Source organism: Helianthus annuus, chromosome 6 (genome assembly GCF_002127325.2).
Source record: "Helianthus annuus cultivar XRQ/B chromosome 6, HanXRQr2.0-SUNRISE, whole genome shotgun sequence".
Lineage (NCBI taxonomy): Eukaryota > Viridiplantae > Streptophyta > Magnoliopsida > Asterales > Asteraceae > Helianthus > Helianthus annuus.
In genome coordinates, this window is record NC_035438.2 from 7,840,377 (window position 1) to 7,861,607 (window position 21,231).

The 21,231-nt window shown below is 36.4% G+C and overlaps 2 protein-coding genes across 2 annotated transcripts; one reads left to right on the plus strand and one right to left on the minus strand.

Moving 5' to 3' along the window:
• Nucleotides 1–10,630: 10,630 nt before the first annotated feature.
• Nucleotides 10,631–11,251, minus strand: LOC110863713. The gene has a single exon (XM_022113054.2). The coding sequence runs from the start codon at nucleotides 11,249–11,251 to the stop codon at nucleotides 10,631–10,633; it is 621 nt and encodes a 206-aa protein (XP_021968746.1).
• A 7,368-nt stretch (nucleotides 11,252–18,619) lies between these two features.
• Nucleotides 18,620–20,918, plus strand: LOC110944329. The gene is made up of 4 exons (XM_022185988.2): nucleotides 18,620–18,815; nucleotides 18,938–19,135; nucleotides 19,431–19,646; nucleotides 20,349–20,918. The coding sequence occupies exons 1-4, from the start codon at nucleotides 18,813–18,815 to the stop codon at nucleotides 20,580–20,582; spliced, it is 651 nt and encodes a 216-aa protein (XP_022041680.2). The 5' UTR covers nucleotides 18,620–18,812; the 3' UTR covers nucleotides 20,583–20,918.
• The last annotated feature ends 313 nt before the right edge of the window (nucleotides 20,919–21,231 follow it).

Genomic DNA, 21,231 nt, shown 5'->3' on the forward strand with positions numbered 1-21,231 from the left:
TCCAAATCATGACCAATGTTAACATCCTAAAATTATGACTTAATAAACGCATGTTGTTTTAGATAAAACCGACATACTCTGTGTTTTAGACCCGGTTAGTCAAATTAGGGTTGCCCGTAAATCTGTGTTCTATGTGCATCGTATTTCACGAGTAGGATTACCTTGGTTCATACATTTCGAGGATTGGTTCCCTTTGCCTATCACCACGTTCAGGTGAGTTTTCGAGGCCCCATTTCAATTTTACTAAATTCGAGAGGAAAAACATGTCTTTCAAGTTGCACATGTAAGCCTGTAAACGAACCGAACGAACACGAACATAGGCATGTTCGTGTTCGTTTATTTAACTTTAACCGAACACGAACACGAACATATAATCGAATACATTTTTTTTGTTCGTGTTCGTTCATCAAAAAATCGGGCATGTTCGTGTTCGTTTATGTTCGTTCGTTTAAAGCCTAAACGAACACAAACGAACATAAAAAAAATTAACTGAACATATTTGAATAAACATAAATTAACATGATTGAAGAAACAAGTCTAATATATTACATTTCATCCGAAAACACATCTAAATAAGTGTTCATAGATATACTAATTAGTTATATTTATATAAGTAGTTAGAAAACCTAATATTTCTATAAATTTAACTCTTTATGTATTTATTAAAATTTAAACGAACGTTCACGAACATAAAACGAACACAAGGTGTGTTCATGTTCGTTCATTTAATTAAACGAACAAATATTTTTTGTTTGTGTTCGTTCGTTTATTAAATAAACGGACATAAACGAACTTCTCGTCGAACAAATTAATGAACAGTTTATGAACGTTCGATTCGTTTACACGCTTATGCACATGTTCATATAGATGTAGATTAAATGAGCTTATCAAAGTAGTTTATTAAGTTCCCATTAACATAATCAGTTAAATTAGCTAAGTCATTGGATTTGTGGGTAGCACTAGCTACTTGGGTTAACACCATCGTTCATAGTTGGTCGCTCCAACTAGACTTGTAGGGTTAATTGAACCCATGATTATTCATTATTTGATGTTTCGTGCTTTGATATCGGTTGGGGCGTTCTGTCTAGTCAAGGTGTGATTGTGACTCTTTGTTATTACATCTTTGTATGTGCTGGAATAAAAAAAATCAACAACCATATATTTGATTTTGATTTCAAATTAAACTATTTTCACGAGTCTCTAAACTATTTTATAGTTTACCATTTTCAAACATGCTTTTCAGGAAATACGACTTGAGGATCATCGTGCTTACATGCTTTTGAAAGAAATTTTTATGTTCTCTACATTTTGTTTTACGTTCTATTGTTTGTTTTGTTAAGACATTGTGTATTAAGTATTTGCAAGAGACTTGAAGCGTGTACTTTATCGTTCAATGCTATGTACAACTGTTGTCTATGTAAGATTAAATATATTATGTTTAATATTTAATCTATAGCCATCTTAATCATTTACATTATAGAGATCAAAATATATTAGAACCTATTATTTAATTAGTTGGTAATTGTTGATGGACCATATTACCCTTAGTAACTAATTAGGTTTCCTCCTGAGTGCTTATATAAGGAGAGTTATGTGGAGGTTTAAGGGTTACTCAGTTACACAATTCACACACCCCCATAAGCCATAACATCATCACGAAACCTCCTCTCCATAACCGATACCCTTTTCGGTTTCTAAGTCCCCATCATCAGTTAGCACCCTAAGGAGGAACCAGATCAAGATGACAGGCATGTCGAACTCTCTCACTGGATTCTCCTCTGCACTATCTGCTGTGACAAGTATGATTTATATTGTATTCCTTCATGAACAAACAGAACTGAACCAACATGTGGTATCAGAGCATATGTTGATTAGTCAGTTCTGTTTTCGTATCCATAATTCTGGGATTGAAACTTGGAAAACGGAATTTTGAAACCTTTAAAACCTTAACAGCCGGTTTCGAGTCATAAGTATCGACTCGAAATCATGATTTTCGGAAAAAGATCAATGATATGTTCATTCGGAATTAACTTGTTTATGTTTAACCGAAATCTGTTTAGAAAGAACTATTAAAAATTCAGGTTTCGGGTTCCAGAATTTATGTCTTATGTTTTAGGGTTCATCATGTTCTTGAGAAAATTCGAAGTATTCTGTTATGATTTGGAATATGTTTCGGATTATTAAGTGTTTTTTCCTGGTTTTGATCTATTTTTGTCCTCTAAATTTTTAGAAAACTGTTAAAAAGATAAAGAGATTGCAATTTCGAAATCTGTTGATAAAATTAGATCAGCTTATAACAGGAAAGCATATCTCTTAATCCCTTAGATTTCGAATTTTCGGTTATGATATCACAATTAACAGCTGTTAGCGAGGTTGCTACTCGAGACCATGAGGTTGCTACTCGCAACCATGAGGTTGCTACTCGCAACCATAACGTCATCACTCGCAACCATGAGGTTGCTACTCGCAACCATAACGTCATCACTCGCAACCATGAGGTTGCTACTCGCAACCATTACGTCATCACTCGAGACCATGAGGTTGCTACTCGCAACCATAACGTGATTAGTCGAGACCGTAGTTGCGACTCGCAACCATAACGTGATTAGTCGAGACCGTAGTTGCGACTCGCAATCTCATTATTTTAAACGTGATTAGTTCGATCCGCGCTAACGGGTAGTTTGCTATTAAATAAATGGTTTTGTAATTTACTTAGTTAATTAATCAGCATCAGATAATGTAATGTTTTACAAAACCAGAATAGCTTAACTTGAATGAGTTTTTGATATATCATTTCTGGCCAAAGCTGACTTGATACATCTACTTATCATTCAAGTATTACGAAAGCTATGCTAAGTGTGCATCATAAGCATGAATGTTTTAATATCTGGCCAAAGCTGATTTAATTCTTTCATAGATGGCATACTTAGCAAGTGCATAACTAAAGTGATTGTTTCAATTTCTGGCCAAAGCTGATTTGTTACAACCACTTTGCACATATGCTTAAATGATTACACTTCTGGCCAAAGCTGTTTTGTTTTCGTTTAAGTAGAATTTTTTAGTTAAGTCTATTATTTTGATGTTAGTAATAGACATTATCACAGCTTCATTATGTAAAATGGTCATTATTTTGCCTGCCTTAGTTTAACGTGCCCATAGATCACATTAGAATTTCTTCCTTAGTATCATAACTTGCTCATCTTATTTCCACTATCAGCACCCAACTGCGGGATTCCACCTTTGACTGGTGATAACTTTGCTGCATGGAAGGATGCTCTCATGCTTACTCTCGGATTGCTTGATTTTGATTATGCTCTAAGAGAGAAAAAGCCAGCGGACCTTACCACTCAAAGTACTGCTGCTGAGCAGTTAACTCATGAAAAGTGGACTAGGTGTAACCGCATGTCTCTCATGTTTATGAAGCAATCCATAAGCAATGCAATCAGGGGAGCTATTCCTGATTCTGAAGATGCTAAAACCTACTTGGAACATGTGGAGGCTCAGTTCAAAGGGACGTCTAAGGCGCACGCTAGTACTCTTATTCTCAAGCTGGTGACAACTAAGTATGATGGGAGGAGCGGCATTCGCGAGCACATCATGATGATGAATGACATGGCCAATAAGCTGAAGGGGCTGGAAATGGAAATCAGTGATAGTTTCCTTGTTCATTTCATCATTACTTCGCTTCCTTCATCCTTTGAAGCATTTAAGATCAACTACAACACTCAGAAGGAAAAATGGACGATGAGTGAGCTGGTCGCCATGTGCGTACAGGAGGAAGAGCGCATGAGGATGGATCGCACTACTGATGTTGCCAATTTCACTACCTCAAATCCTAAGAAAAGGAAGCACAATTATCAGAGGAAGGATGCTTCAAAAGTCCATAAGTCTAATCCTAACCCTAATACAAGTGCACCTTCCAGCTCTAAGAACTCCTTAGGCAGTATCCGCTGCAAGTTCTGTAAAAAGACAGGACACATGCAGAAGGAATGCCCTGACTTTAAGGAGTGGCTGGCTAAGAAAGGTAACGATTATTTTATGATACTTGAGTCCTATAATTTAAGTGTTCCTGCTAATTCTTGGTGGTTTGATTCTGGTTCTATGGTTCATGTTACCAATTCTACTCAGGGATTCCTTTCAATCCGGAAGCTGGAAAGAAACCAAAGAACGCTTAAGGTTGGGGATGACCGAGAATTAGAAGTGAAGGCCATTGGAACATTACAATTAGTTATGAAAACTGGTTTATGTATTAAACTTTATGATACCTTATATGTTCCTGAGGTAACTCGGAACCTTGTATCAGGACCAAAGTTAGACATGGACGGTTTTATTGTTTCCCATGGTCATCGCAAACTCTCTATCCATTATGATTCTGTTCTTTATGGTACTGGTGTTCTGGATGGAGGTCTCTATAGATTAGAACTAGATGATGGCTTTTCCAAATCTTTGTTGTCATATAACATTAATGAATCACTCACAAAGATGGAAGAGAAACGAGACTTAGAGACTTCATCCATGTTGTGGCATCAGCGTTTAGGCCACATTTCAAAAGAGCGATTAAATCGTCTCGTAAAGGATGAAGTCTTACCTCCTCTCGATTTCTCTGATTTTGGAACATGTGTCAAATGTCTTAAAGGTAAAATGACATTAGCGAATAAGAAAGGTGCCACTAGGAGCTCTAATTTATTAGAACTCATTCATACTGACATTAGTGGTCCCTACCAAATCGCTGGCATAACAGGACATACTTCATTTATCACTTTTATTGATGATTATTCTCGTTACATGTACTTGTATCTTATTAAGGAGAAATCTGAATCTCTAACAACTTTTAAAGATTATAAGGCTGAAGTTGAAAAGCAATTAGATCGTCAGATTAAAGTTGTGAGATCAGATAGAGGCGGTGAGTATTATGGAAGACATACTGATGTGGGTCAAGCTCCTGGTCCATTTTATGAGTTTTGTAAGAGCCAGGGGATTGTGAACCAATACACCATGCCTGGTACACCTCAGCAGAACGGTGTCGCTGAAAGAAGAAATCGTACCCTTATGAACATGGTGCGCAGTATGTTAGCCAACACTAACTTACCATTATTCCTCTGGACTGAAGCGTTAAAAGCAGCTGTTCATATACTCAATAGAGTTCCTTCTAAGTCTGTCCCTAAAACTCCTTATGAACTTTGGACAGGAAGGAAACCGAGTCTTAAATATATGAAAGTATGGGGCTGCATTGCTGAAGCAAAACTTTACAATCCTTTCCTAAGGAAACTTAACCCTAAGACAGTTACCTGTTTCTTTATCGGGTATCCTGAGAACTCTAAGGGTTATCGTTTCTATTGTCCTTCCCATGTCACCCGTATTGTTGAAACCAAGCGTGCTGCGTTCCTGGAGAATTTCAAGGTCAGTGGGAGCAGTACCAACCCTTACGAAGAATTGCAAGAAGTACAAGACGCGGGGGGGAGAGACTCGTCGCTTACCATTACTCCGATTACTCCTCTTTTACCCAATGCAATTATTGCACCTGAAGCTACTGCACCAACTCCAAATTCACCTCTACAATCAGAACCCATTATACCTCATGACGAAGGCACATCAAACGCTCAAAACCAAGACAACGCTGAACCCGATAATCTACTCAGGAGGTCATCCAGGCAAAGAAGGCCTCCTAATTGGGATGATTATGTTACCTACCTGACTGAAATGGATCCCGGAAAGCTTAATGATCCTATCTCTTACAATGAAGCCATTAGCAGTGATCAGTCTTCTGAATGGAATAAAGCAATGATTGATGAGCTTGATTCCATGAAGAAAAATGACGTTTGGGATTTGGTAGAATTACCCAACGGAGTCAAACCCGTAGGATGCAAATGGGTGTTCAAAACAAAACTGGATCCGAATGGGAACGTTGAACGCTACAAAGCGAGATTGGTTGCAAAGGGCTACACTCAGAAAGAGGGAATTGATTATCAAGAGACGTTTTCACCTGTCTCTCGTAAAGATTCATTAAGGATCGTCATGGCCCTAGTAGCTCATTTCGATTTAGAGCTGCATCAGATGGACGTTAAAACCGCTTTCCTTAACGGAGATTTGGACGAAGATGTTTACATGAAGCAACCTGAAGGCTTTGAGCCTGAAGGTTAGGAGCATCTAGTCTGTAAGCTGAAGAAATCCATTTACGGGTTAAAACAAGCATCACGTCAGTGGTACCTCAAGTTTGATGAAGTCATGAAGAAGCAAGGTTTTATGAAGAATCAAGTGGATCAATGCACCTACCTCAAGATGAGTGGGAGCAACTTCACTATACTTGTCCTTTACGTTGACGACATTCTATTGGCAAGTAATAGTTTAGACATGTTGCATGAGTCGAAGCGGTTACTCTCGCATAACTTCGACATGAAGGATCTCGGAGATGCATCTTACGTCATTGGCATCGAAATTCACCGAGATAGAAACAAAGGGATCTTAGGATTGTCCCAAAGGGCCTACATAGATCGTGTCCTTACACGGTATAACATGCAACAGTGCAAACCCTCCGTCGCTCCAGTAGTTAAGGGAGATGTTTTCGGCTCGTTTCAGTGTCCGACAACAGAGGTTGAGAAGGAGCAAATGAGCCAGATACCTTATGCATCAGTAGTCGGGAGCTTGATGTATGCTCAAGTCTGTACTCGTCCAGATATCGCTTATATTGCTGGAATGCTAGGCCGTTATCAGACTAATCCTGGCTTAGATCACTGGAAAGCAGCTAAGAAGGTACTTCGATATCTGCAAGGGACGAAAGACTATAAGCTGACTTATAGAAGAAGTGATCATTTGGAAGTGGTGGGCTATTCTGATTCTGACTTTGCCAAATGCAAAGATGACAAGAAATCCACTTCGGGCTATATCTTTATGTTAGCAGGCGGCCCTATCTCTTGGAAGAGTCATAAACAACAGTTGACCACAACTTCCACAATGATGGCAGAATACATTGCTGTCTATAACGCAACCTGTCATGGAATGTTGATTAGAAACCTGGTCACTGGACTCAAAATCGTTAATTCCATTTCTAGACCATTGAAGCTTTACTGTGATAATTCAGCTGCCGTTAGTTTCTCGAACAGTAACAGTTCGACTGGAGCTGGTTTATATCTCGATACGAAATATCTATTTGTACGTGAACGTGTTGAGGAAAATAATCTTTGTATCGAGTATATTAGTACTAAGGATATGCTTGCGGATCCGATGACTAAAGGTCTCCCTCCTAAGGTTTATGAAGAACATGTTCGGAATATAGGATTATGTAAAGACCTTATTTGAGCATATTGTACTAGCTTATGTTTTATGTTTAATGAAATTTCCTCAAGTTTGATTTTGTATGTCTATTAGAATATGTTCAACCGGTATAATGGCATATAGACAAATAAAAGGTTACAAATCAAACAAAGGGCTTACGCGTATTTTGATCATGACGATTAGGTTTTAAATTAAGGCTATAGTATGATTAATGGGGGTCCTGAGTCGCATAATGATTCAACGGCTGTATTTCTCTGCTATAGTACTTGTTTAAGGCTAAAATGAGTGTTAACTCCTGATCAGGCTTATCTAATACTCATAGTAAATGATTACTCGGCTAAGTGGGAGAATGTAAGATTAAATATATTATGTTTAATATTTAATCTATAGCCATCTTAATCATTTACATTATAGAGATCAAAATATATTAGAACCTATTATTTAATTAGTTGGTAATTGTTGATGGACCATATTACCCTTAGTAACTAATTAGGTTTCCTCCTGAGTGCTTATATAAGGAGAGTTATGTGGAGGTTTAAGGGTTACTCAGTTACACAATTCACACACCCCCATAAGCCATAACATCATCACGAAACCTCCTCTCCATAACCGATACCCTTTTCGGTTTCTAAGTCCCCATCATCAGTTAGCACCCTAAGGAGGAACCAGATCAAGATGACAGGCATGTCAAACTCTCTCACTGGATTCTCCTCTGCACTATCTGCTGTGACAGGTATGATTTATATTGTTTTCCTTCATGAACAAACAGAACTGAACCAACAGTCTATAGTTTCTCTTGTTAACTACGTGTTCAATGTGCCACACTTGTTACATCACGTATGTCCGTCTTGGTTTGGTGTGATAGTTTGACACAACACAACACGACACGAATAAATATATGGTTTGGATTAGGGTTGATAATGTCAACCCGCCAACCCGAAACATATTAACCTGTCAACCCAACACGATTAATATCTCTGGACTGAATTTTTGGGGAATGATTATTCGTTCAATTACTATATAGTTTTAAACTATTATTTTATTATATAGTAAGGTTACAAACATTTTTCTTAGTTTATTTATAAGAGTTTTAATTAGACCTATGTTACAATTAATCAATTTTTGGTTTACATAAAGAATTGTGTTAAATTAATGTAAGTCACACTTTGTGAAACTGGTTTGTGAATCGTACACAAACGTTCTACGTATATGCGAGAGACTGACTTGACCGTCAAAGTATGGCTTCTAAGGTTCGAGACTTGGATCCTCTTCCAATAGTTTCAAATATGATTGCATCATGGTCTAAGAGCATTCATAATCAATTCTTCATATCTATCTCTATAATTACACTAAAAATCACCAATTTTTCTCAAAATATTTTTTATGCTTTTATCATTAACTCTTCTCTCTCATCCAGTTACAACCACTTTAAAAAAATATTAAAAATTTATAGATGATGAAAAGTGTTATACCAAATTTAACGATGAACAGTAACATTTTTCGTTTTCTTCACTTACAACCACTCTATACAAGATAAAGAACTCACTCACATAAATACGGAGGATTGAGTGTGAACTCTCTAAGCACACAAACAAAGGATCTACCCAACTGATCAACAATACATAAGACATACAACCACCAATCACTATTTCTAAAGCTAAATTAAACTTGTAATCTTGTTGCTTCATAGTGTTCTACACATACTTGATTTTCATTTAATGTTAGGTCGAAGGTGGAGGCTATTGAAGAAGGTGGGTCAAAATCCAACTAAATCTATTTTAAAAGATTTTGTGGATCTTATTCTCCAAAATCCGGGTAGCGCGGTGTCGAAAAAGATTGTCTATACCATTGTTTTGGCGACTGTTTGGAGGCTGTGGAGTGCTAGGAATGAAAAGGTGTTCAATAACAATTTCATTGCTATTAGCAAGACGGTGAATCTTATAAAGAAGGATTCGTTTCTGTGGATTTATACGAGATCTAAGCTGAAGGCGACGAATTGGGAGGACTGGAAAATTTTTGATGTTTTAAAAATGTTGTAATTCGTTTTTCTCCGTTTCGTTTTTGTTGTTTTCAGCTTCTTGCTAACTCTTTATATTTATATATAAAGTGGTTTGCTGTTAAAAAAAAAATCTAATTGCATTTTGGATCACAAGTCAAACAAACACGAGATGGTTTATACACTAGCCACCTCTAGGCTCTAGCTCTACTACTTCTAGATCATTTTTGATCCTGTCATAAATTTTGACCTTTAATACTACATCCCTACCAATAAACCCTTTGTTTTTATTAACCATTTATTACGAAATAATCACATATAGTCATATATACTTTTGTTTTATTATTATATCTTCACATTCCACAATTTTTATGTATTCATAGTTCGGACTACAAAATAAAATAGGTAGCAATCGAATTCGGTCAATCTCATACTCACCTCAATAAAGTGATTAGAATTTCGAGCTCAATCTTATATCGCTTAATTTACAAGAGCTTGAACCCATCTTATTTTAACTTTATGTCTATGCTCGTGCTTTATAATAATTTTTAAAAAAATTTGAACTCAACTTATAGTATGTATCTAATTAACTTTTACATACAAATATAATTATTTTTATATATCTTTAGTTATTATTAAATATAAAAAAATATATTATTTAATCGTTTGTATCATAATTTTATAAATCCAATTTAAGCTCGAGTTGTTTAATGTCGACTCATTTTGAGATTTTAACAGGTCAATCTTGAATAACAGTAGCCCACGACGTGAAAAATAATTAACATTAATTAATTTTCACATAACATCCTAAACAATTGTTGAACTAAAATATTTTGCTTGGCCATAAAACAACATACTTATACAATAAACAAACAAAAACTAATATTTGTTTGTATTGTGTTTGAAGATGATGTTTGGCAAAACAGTTGTGGTTGTGTGGTACATCAAATAACTTTTTCGATAAATAATTCATGATCAAAGATGCGCAAAGATTCGATCCAAGAAAACCACGTTACAAAAACTACCTTTTAGCTGCTGTTCACCATTTATTTATCAATTTTCCGATCAATAAAAATATAGTCACAGAAAATATAAAACTCTTGTGAATTTACTATTCATATATGATATACCACAATTAATTAAATGCTAAAAAAAACGTAACATATTATCAAATTCTTTTAAATTTACTATTCATAACTAAATTTACTGTTCATAATTTCATATGCCTTAAATACCAAAATAAAAGTAACCACCCGTAACTGAAGAGGTATGACTCGGATTTAATCCATACACCGTAAGGTCACCCTCTATGCACGGTTAATTGAAAAGGTATGACCCGGATTTAATCCATATACCTTAAGGTCACCCTCTATGCACGGGTGACCGGTCATGTACCTGTAATTTCGACGTCTTCGAATGACGGAACGCCTTCATGGGGCCGGGGAGATGCCATCCCCGACGCTTCGTGGTGAAACTGTCGCCAGCACCAACAGCAACTGATCTGGACCTCATCATCCTTGAATAATCTTCCATTCCTCCACCCGAAACACTACCCTTATTCGATTCATCATCATGCAAATCATACTTTCTAGTTTTACTCCTCTTGAAAACCGACCAGAAGTTAATTTTATTCCAGCTAACACTTGGTGTGTTCTTCTTATCTACTTCTACCAACTCTTTCTTCGATTTTGATCTTATCGGGACCGCGAGAAGAGACCTTGATCTCTGAAAGGGAGGCTCGTGGTCGATTAGAGTCGACATGCGTGTGGCTTGTTCTGTAGCGATAGAAGACGAGGAGGAAGACGAGGTGGAAATGGAATGTTGTGGATAACAGGAGCATGGGCGAGTGTTGGAACATTCTGGACAGAGTTTAAGGAGGCGTTCACGGAGACATGTAGGGCAGATACCGGTGGTTGTTGTTCGCCGCTTTGAAGGATGTTTTTGACATTTCCAGATTTGTTGTTCGTCTGTGTAAAACGCCATGTGCGTGTGTGTGTGTGTGTTGTTTGACGGTTACGGTGAATGTGAATGTGAATGTGAATGTGAAAGATTCTGTTTGTAACGGTTTTTGATTGTTTGTGTTTGGGAATGAGGACACTTGTGGATGGGGATGGTTTAGCGGTTATAAGGAAGATGAAAGGGGGCAAACCATGGTTAGGTTAGGTTAAATAAAACTATGGCTAGAAGATTAGGGTTTTAGTGAGACAAAAATGGTCCCTCGGGTTATAAGTTTTTTCATTTTTTTTTGTTACCTACAACTTTCAGTTTGGTTCTTCAAACATGGGTAGAGCCTTTAGAGAAGGAATAGGTTAATGGATGAATGGACATGATTGGTGGTCGTCGTATCATCATGATTTGACATGATTGGTCCGACTTACGGGTGCTCGAAGTGTTCTCGGGTGGTGATGTCGGGTACCCACCACCAGATTGGAAACACTGTTGCCGGTGTACTGGGTAGTGGGGGCTTTCGGGTAGCTCAAGTGGGTGATAGTTACCGAAGCAAGAAATGGAGAGAGAGAATGCAGAGGGTGAGAGTACCCAATCTAGACCGGAACACTGCCGCTAGTGAAAGGGTTTTTTTGGGTAGTTGAGGTGGCACCATTAGATTGGTTGGTGAGAGGGTATCATCGGTGAGCACCGCTCCCACCCTAATGGGATGTTACCTCTTCAATTCCCATGACCATTCACCTGTGTTATAGAAGTCTTATTTTCAATGGTTAATTTAAGTTGTAAGTTGTTATTAATCCTTCTTTTGATAAGTGGATATAATATAGGATGGTAATGGAAGGTTAAAGGATATTCGGAGGACTGTTTTGTAAATCACTAATTCTTGTTACAAGTCAATTATGGAGTGAATGGAGGTCGTTGGGCGTTACATAGGGGGGTTATGCAAAGGTTTTTTGCTTCCAACTTTATACATTATACAATTATAATTACAAGATATTGTATATGTTTAGTATCTCATTGAACATAACGAGATATTGTACGTATTTGCTAACAAAACAAGAGACATCCGTATTTTGTTTTGTGAGGAGAATAAAGTATTTTACAATTTCTTCTCTCATCTCTACATTTGATGGCCAAGTGAACCAACTCGTTTTTCTGTTTTTCGAAACCTGTCACTATTATTTTGTATAGCAAATTCAAATTTTTTTATGTTGTATAGCTCAAATGAAAACCGTTAGATAATGATTTTTAGTTGTAGTTAAATGATTCATAATACACAATCAAGTTGCTTGATGAGGGTTGAAAAAATTAACATTTCCTTTAATGTCAATTATTACCGTCACACATGGTAAGCTAAGAGCATGCGTAGTGGGCATTAAATTATAGGGGCATGAAGGAGCTTAATAACGCCCCCAACGCTGCCTGTGAAGGGGCATAATAACGTTCCCAACGCTGCCCTCTGAGCATTGTAGGGGCATGAAGAGGGAGAAACGTTTCTAGTATAATGCCAAATGAGAATAACAATTTTAACCTTATTAAAATTTTATTATTGTAGTGAAATTGATCAATCCGCCGCATCGCGCAGTTTCCTCTAGGGGTGAGCAAGAAAACCGAAATAACCGAACCGTAACCGAATAACCGAAATAACCGAACCGAAAAAACCGAACCAAAACAAAAACCGGCAGTTCGGTTTTCGGATTTTTAATAACCGAAAATTTCGGTTCGGTTTTCGGATAAACTTTTTCAATAACCGAAAAAACCGAACCGAACCGATGAGTTACAATCCATATATTTTTATATTTAAGTTTATATTGTTTAGGTGTTTAATCCAATGCTAGTAGAAAATGTTAATTTTATTCTTGAATGTTAAGTGTCTATAATAAAAACATTATAACTGAAATGATTTATTATTACCTATAAGATATAACAAAATTTAATAAAAACTTTGAAAAAACATAAAAAAAGATTAGAAGGTTAGGTTTATGTAAACAATATTAATTAAAGAGGTTAAATATAATAATTTAAATGTAAACATATAAAAAGATTGTTATAATATAAATTATACTTTTTATTTTTTGAATCTTACATAATTTTGTTCCAAAAACCGAAATAACCGAAAAACCGAACCGAACCGACGTAAAAACCGAAAAAAACCGAAACCAAACGGTTTTTAAAACCCGAAAACCGACATTTCGGTTTCGGTTTTGATTTTACCCAAAAACCGAACCGAACCGTGCACACCCATAGTTTCCTCTAGTGGTGCACAAATCGGGTTTTCTAAATACCCGGTTCCGGGTATGGAACCGGGTTCGAGTATGATCGGGTTCTACAAAATCGGGTATTGACAATACCCGGGTCTGGTTCTAGGTCCGAGTTTTATATAAAAAATGTATACCTTATATACCCGGGTTCGGGTCGGATTTTCTAATACCCGGGTACTATAATACCCTATTTTCGGGTTCGGGTATGGATCGGGTTTGGTTCGGGTATGCCTCGGGTATTCATTTTTTTTTGGATAAATCATAGAAATATAAAATGCAAAACCTTTTTATTTAATAAAACATAGAAATACATGACACCTAAATAATCATTGAACCGGATCGAATACGATGATGAACACATATAGCTTCGAATAACTTGATCGTCTTCATTTATTGTTCGTCATCAAAGACCTCTTTTATAGGGTATAGAGATACAATGTAAACCAAACAAATGATCACAATACACTTTCTAACGGCTATATAGCCGTTACCAAGGTACAAAACTCCAAAAAACACAAAAAAAACGAAAAAACCTGAACAGGTTATTGGGAAACCCGGACCGGGTATTGAAAAAACCCGGTTCCGGGTTCGGGTTGAAACCGGGTACTCGTAAAACCCGGGTTTTGAAAACGGGTATAAAAAACCCGGTTCCGGGTTCGGGTTTTATAACAGAAATGCATACCTAACCCCTACCCTATGGGTAGGGTCGGGTTCGGGTATAAAAAACTCGGGTTTTATAATACCCGATTCCGGGTTTTATTTTCGGGTCCGGGTCCGGTTTTTTTGTGCACCACTAGTTTCCTCTAGTATATTATATATTAGTTTGTGTTTAACTAAGACCACTCCTTTCATTTGAACTTAAACATGAGCCGGAACTTTCGTCTTATTAGAAAATTCAAGCCCAACTTTATAAGCCCATAGTCAGAGAAACCATAAAGGAAGCAGCAATATAAGTCCACCTACCCGCTTAAACTGGGTCCAGCTTTTGTATAATAGTCCACTAAGAATAAGCTTAATCCTCCTGAATTTTTCTTGACCTAACTCAATGAGCCCAAACTGGAAAGGGAAGATCCACATATGCGATATGTGCTGCTACATCTTTTCTACAACTTTTAGCATGATTAGTGTACATGATACATCTCACCAATACTAAGTTGATACTCGCGGATAAATGTCTAGTTATACGCTTATACTTACAAGATTGTATAGATGCTAATGACGCGAATAGCATGAAACACTAGTTCAATGTTAGGATGCCACTTAACAGTGGCGGATCTAGGATTTACGTCAAGCCGTAACGTTTTATAAATAAGCCGTAACGAAATCGAAAAAACATCGAATTTTTCCAAAATTTACACTACAAACGTCAAATTTTTCCGAGCCAAGCCGTAGCGGAGGTTACCCCCCGGTTAAGGCTAGGTCCGCCCCTGCCACTTAAAATAACAATTATACTCATGACATTGAGATGGCACACGTCGTCATCATGTAGCATATGCGTATACAAATTCACAAAACCACTTGACTTGCTCGTTTATACTCGACGTCAAGAGGGACACTAACATTGGTAGTTTATGGGAACAAATGACACCTATCCTGATTCTAGTTAGGATGCCACTTATAATAACAATTATACACATGACAAATGACATTTTTTTGCAAATAGGAGTTGACTAAAAAGAGTTTCAAGACAAGAACCGGCCGTTTTGATGTCCACTTGTGCCCAAGTTACCGGATCTCGATAAATGATTTTTGCTTTAACCTATTAGTTGACCAAGCTTGCCTAGTGGATATTTTTCTAAAGGACATAATGGTAATGTATGCCATGGGAACCATAGTTATTGCATATTTAAGACTTTAACATGGCATTAATGTTTCATATTTAAACCAAAACATATAGCTGCCCCTATTTTCTTTAATATAAAGTCTAGAACTCCCTAACTTTAGGTATGTTTGAACAAATAAAATGTGCTACCTAAACAAGTCTCCCTAATTTGGAGAGGCTTTCAACAATCAAACCATTTTAAGATGTTACTTCTATATTACAAAATTAAAATTAAAATGTTAATATAGCCAATCTATTTACAACTTTTTTTGGATGTATATGTTAGTAGTAATATCTTTCACACAAATAAATATACATACCATGTGAAGCTCGTAAATTTTAATACCAACATGCAATAAAATAAAGGTATCATTAGAGTTATAAAAACCCTAGAAATACTTGATTATTTTATAGAGTTTATAGAAATGTACTAAATAAATATTTTAAAGTTAATTCACAATGATTACGAGCTTACAATAATATTTTTCAAGTACGAAAATTATTTAATTTTCTTAGGTTGTAATGAAATACCCTCGACAACAATCTGGCAACAAGGCTTTTTGAAGGGGAATCTTAAAAACACCTCACCCTTTGTAATTAACAAGTCGTTCTAAGAATGATCCAACTCACCATACCTTATTGTTTGATAAACTCTAAAACACATTTTTTCTTTAAAAAAAATAATAATTCATAAAATATGTATAATTATTAGACCATTTTAATATTTGTCACAAGTTATTCTTCATTATCGAAATTCAAATACAATGATGCTATCTAACTAATATTCTATGCCATGATTAAAGTATCATATAGTTTAATAATTTGATGGATACTCTTAACATATGCAAGTTGAAACTTCAAAGAGTGATACAACAATATTGCGTACTTTACTAGAAAACCAATAACTGCAAAACCAAAGCAACATTACATTTTATTGTGAAACTAATGAGAATGTATTTAACTATATGTCTATCTCTTTTTTTTTTTTTGAAAGGATAGCTATATGTCTATCTCTAAATGTTAAGAGAGAAAACAAAAACCGATAAAAAATGTATTAGAAAAACTTCCCAACCTAAATTCTTTTTAACTTTTTAAATTCAAAAAGTTTAAAGAAGTTATATTTGTATTAAGCATTAAATTTCTATTATATTTGAAATCATTTTGTGGGTGGCCAGGGGTAATGGGGTGGGTGTGTTTGAGTCAATACTACATCACTAATAAACATAGTTACATTATGATTTATTACACAAATTAATAATTTCCTTAATTCTTTATTTTCTTTAATGAAAAGAGAGTTTGTTTCTAAGAAAAACTAGTATTAAGCTTACGCGTTGCGACAGTGGCGTAAACCGTGTCAAGTAGCACTAATGCTACACCACTGTCAGTGACCAACAACACTGGAAAAACTCGTAAAACACAATAAATAAAAAGGAAAAAAAACTTCGAACGAAAAGCAGTACGTAAAATCGGTGAACCACGCATGCCCCATGTTAATGTTAAGAAATTAGACTGAACCGTAAAAAAAGAAAAGAATAATCAAGTCGATCTAAGACCACGCGCATGGTGACAAACCTGTCAAACAGGGAAAAATAGACGCGTTGTGACGGACATGTCAAACGGGAAAGAATAGACGAAAAAAAACGTTGAACCCCACACACATCTTGCGGCGTGTTCACTCGCAAAATTTAGAACGAAACACAAAATGAAAAACTAATCTAAATTGAAAATAAAAATATGTTAGGGTTAAATTGTAAAAGATGAAAAGTTTTGTATTAAAAATAAAAAGAGTTAAATGTCATTTTAGTTCATGTGGTTTGGGCCAATTTGCCAGTTTAGTTCAAAGGTTTCATTTTTCGTCTGTGTGTCTAAAATGGTTTCACTGTTGCCATTGTAGTCCACTTAGTTAACTCCATCTTTTTTCTGTTAACGAGAAGGGCAATTCGATCATTTAATATGTAATTCTGTTAACTAGAAGAGCAATTCGCTTCGCCTGAGCTTAACCTGGCTCGACTCAGGAACAACCCTACATTTAAACCATCCTAATCTCTTCACTCTAGGGCTGTTCAAATTGCTCGGCGCTCGACGTTCGTTCGATGATCGCTCGGAAAATGCTCAGAATTTGCTCGTTCGATTTAGCTCGATTAAAAAAATGCTCGGTTCGGATCGGTTCGGTTTGTAAACGAACCGAGCATGAGCAAAGGTCCGCTCAGTTCGGTTTGGATCGGTTGACTCGATTTATCTTTTAATATATATATATATATATATATATATATATATACATATTTGTGTTTGTGTGTGTATCATTTTTAATGAAATGACTAGAGACCAACATTAACAATGTTTGGTTCAAGATCCAAATAGAGCCCATTTAAGTAATTAGAATTGAAATTCAATACCAATTATCCATTATCCAGTACTCAAATGTCCATTTGAGTAATTGGGTCAAAATTTCGAATCCTAAAATGTGAAGCGTCGTCGATCAATAATCAAGTCTCAACCCGCTATTTGATTCAGAAGTGCAATACCCTAATCAAAAGCCCCCATTGGCAATCGTTATTCGATTTCTCCATCGCCACTCGCCAAGACGTCAACTCGTCAGAGTTTTGCTTCAATCGATTCATTCAATTTCGAACTTCCGATAGAACAAGGGTATGTTTCAATCGGTCGACGATTTATCTTCCTGCTTAGTTAATCTCGATAGAACTAGTTGAGTGTTTTTTGTATTCCTTGTTATTTGTTAAATTTTTACTTATGTTCTATTGGACGAAACATCAGGGACGAAAACTGCACTTTATTCTAATAACTAGCACTCTCATCGTCACTTTCCTTGTTTATTCTGCGACGCTCGATACTCGCTCGGCGTCCGTTCGAAAAATGCTCGGATCGAAAGACGCTCGCTCGACTTTGGCTCGGTTGAAAAAACGCTCGGTTCGGTTCGGATCGGTTTTTAAACGAACCGAGCACAAACAAAAGTCTGATCAGTTTGGTTCGGCTCAGCTCGTGAACAACCCTACTTCACTCTAGTGTCTCACACATAGAAGTTAAATATATCTATTCACTCATACATTTCTAGATAATCTCAATAACAACAAATAAAAACAAACATAAAATTAATTAAAACCATTTCATTAAACTAAAACGTGATTTTGATATCAAAATAAAATACACTAAAAATAGTTGTTAATGTTAATGTTAATGTTATTAACCTATTCCTGATATTTCTTTAAAAAAAAAAAAAAAAAAAACGGTTCGCACCCGGTTTTCAATCAGGTTTGGGTTTGGAGTTAGCCTCGTAATTCGTTCATTTACATTAATTGTATGAGCGGATAAGAACGACCACCCACCCACCCACTTTCACAACATTTTCTCCTACAAGTACCCTCTCTGTTCTTCGCCGCCTTCACACTCACCACCCCCACCCCATCTTCACGACTCTTTACAATTTATCAAACTGGCGATCGATCACCCAGAAAACACCACTGTCCGCGAAATCAAACCCAAAAACCGCCGGATTATGGTAACTATCATACAACAAACTAATATTATTTCATCATGTTTTTGTTATTTTTGTTGGTGTGTTGGTTTTCAATTTTGTTTGGTTATTGTGTGATAATAATAATAATAATGATAATAATGTAGGGTGCGGGAGGACCTGATGATGAAGAACAAAAGTGGCCGCTGTGGTTGAAGCCTATGCTTAGAGAAAAGTTCTTTGTTCAATGTAAATTACACGCCGATTCGCACAAGTCGGAATGCAATATGTACTGTTTAGATTGCACCAATGGTGCTCTCTGTTCACTCTGTCTCAATCAACACAAGGATCATCGCGCCATTCAGGTCCCTTGATTCCTCCTTTTTAGTTCATCATTTCGTTTTTTCGATTTTAATAGACGCACGCAATTTGGGTTTATCCAGATTTTGAATTAGTTAATATTCGCTACAAGGTAGGTTGATGAGTCCGAGTACTCTACTTTAGACCGACTACTCCCATGCTCCCAATTCTGACGGTTTTGCGACCATTCTTTTAAACATTGAATGTTCACCATTTTCATATTTAATCGACCATTCCTTATTTTTGGATATCTCTGTTTGCTTTTTTTATATAGAAACTTAAAATTAATGAAATTTACAGATACGGAGGTCATCATATCACGACGTGATTAGAGTATCCGAGATTCAGAAATACTTGGACATCAGTTCGGTTCAAACTTACGTTATCAACAGCGCAAAGGTTGTGTTCTTGAACGAACGCCCGCAGCCCAGGCCTGGCAAAGGGGTTACGAAAACCTGCGAAGTTTGCGACCGAAGCCTTCTTGATTCTTTCCGATTCTGCTCACTTGGTTGTCAGGTATATTCAATAATTCATAATGACCACATAATTTAAATAAAAATATATTCAATACTCCATCGTTTCCTTAGTTGACTTTCATTGATGCGTGTAGTTTCACACTTTCACAAATCGTAGTCACTTGCCATATTTTTTTGGCTATTGGAATCACTCTCTATTTTATTATTATTTTCCATGGGGCATTGGCAGCCTCGTGATCTTTCATGGATTTGAGTCCAGTTCCGAACAAGGTTCTAAAAACCGGTTTAAACCGGCCGGTTGAACTGGAAGCCGAAAGCTTGCCCGGCACGAATTATACCAGTAACAGAGGAAACGGTAAAGAAGTTGTACCGCCGATAAATTGGGTTATACCAGTATAACTATATAACTGTACCGGGACAAGGTTAAATTTTGGACTTATAGTCTTTTACGACACTTTTTTAATTATGGATTAACTTTTAGAATATTTTTTATTATGGAACGATGTAGTTTTGGATTATTTTTTTAGTTGAAGTTATATTTTACGAATTTATAAGGTTAATTAGTCAACCCGGTTGAACCGCCTGGTACAACTCGGACCGGTTGAACCATTTCTGAACCTAACCCGGTACGATTTAAAAACCAGTTTTTAAAACATTGGTTTCGGGCAAAAATGCTATGGGTTGAGCAGAGGTTTTACGACAGTGGATCTAGCATTAATTTTTTTTATATATATTGGCGCAGATCGTTGGGACGTCAAAGAATTTCGAGAAGAAAAAACATTTAACCTTGGCTATCTCCGATTCCGAGGATTCATACAGCAGCAACAGCCGCAACAGTCGGAAAAACAACAACATTCGGGTCAACAGCTTCACTCCGTCAACGCCGCCGCCAACCGCAGGCAGCTTCAGGACGGCGAAGAGGAGAAAGGGGATACCTCATAGAGCCCCAATGGGTGGACTTGTTATAGAATATTGAATCAGTCAGTCAACCCCCTCTTCTTTTACTTAATTACACAAAGGTCCCTCATTATACAACACCAGTGCTTTTTACAAAGGCCTGTGTTTGTACAAAGAAGTTAATACTTTGATAGTACATTAGTAATAGTGTTGAAAATTTAAAATAGAAGGGCCACAAAATGTAAAAAAATAAGACAATGTGGCGAATGTGTACAAGTTTATATAGTTTTGCTTGTAGGAAAGTATAGAAATAAATGGGTTATATTTGTCAAGAATGTAATTATGTTTTGTTTGACAATACAAACAATTATGGTTGTGTTTAAATATTTATAGCATGATTGTATGATTAAGTGTACAACTTTTATTGTGATCTTTATGTGTTGATTAAAGTTGCAGGGGCTAAAAGGGAAAGAAAGAGTGAATGTACTGATGGTGATGCATGAGGTACAAGTGTGCTAAAAAGGGGGTGGGGTCATGTGGTGGGAAGAAAAAAAGGGTAAGAGTGGTGGAGGTATCAAGTGGGGAAGGGGTGTCGGGTTGTGATTGGATGAGAGAAAGTGACGTGTCTTTGTTTGATTGATTTAGCAATAGTGGTGATTTATGGACTTCTCGTATCTTAGTCTGTCATCTTCGTTCTCCGCCGTCTGATCTGATCTAATGATTCTAAT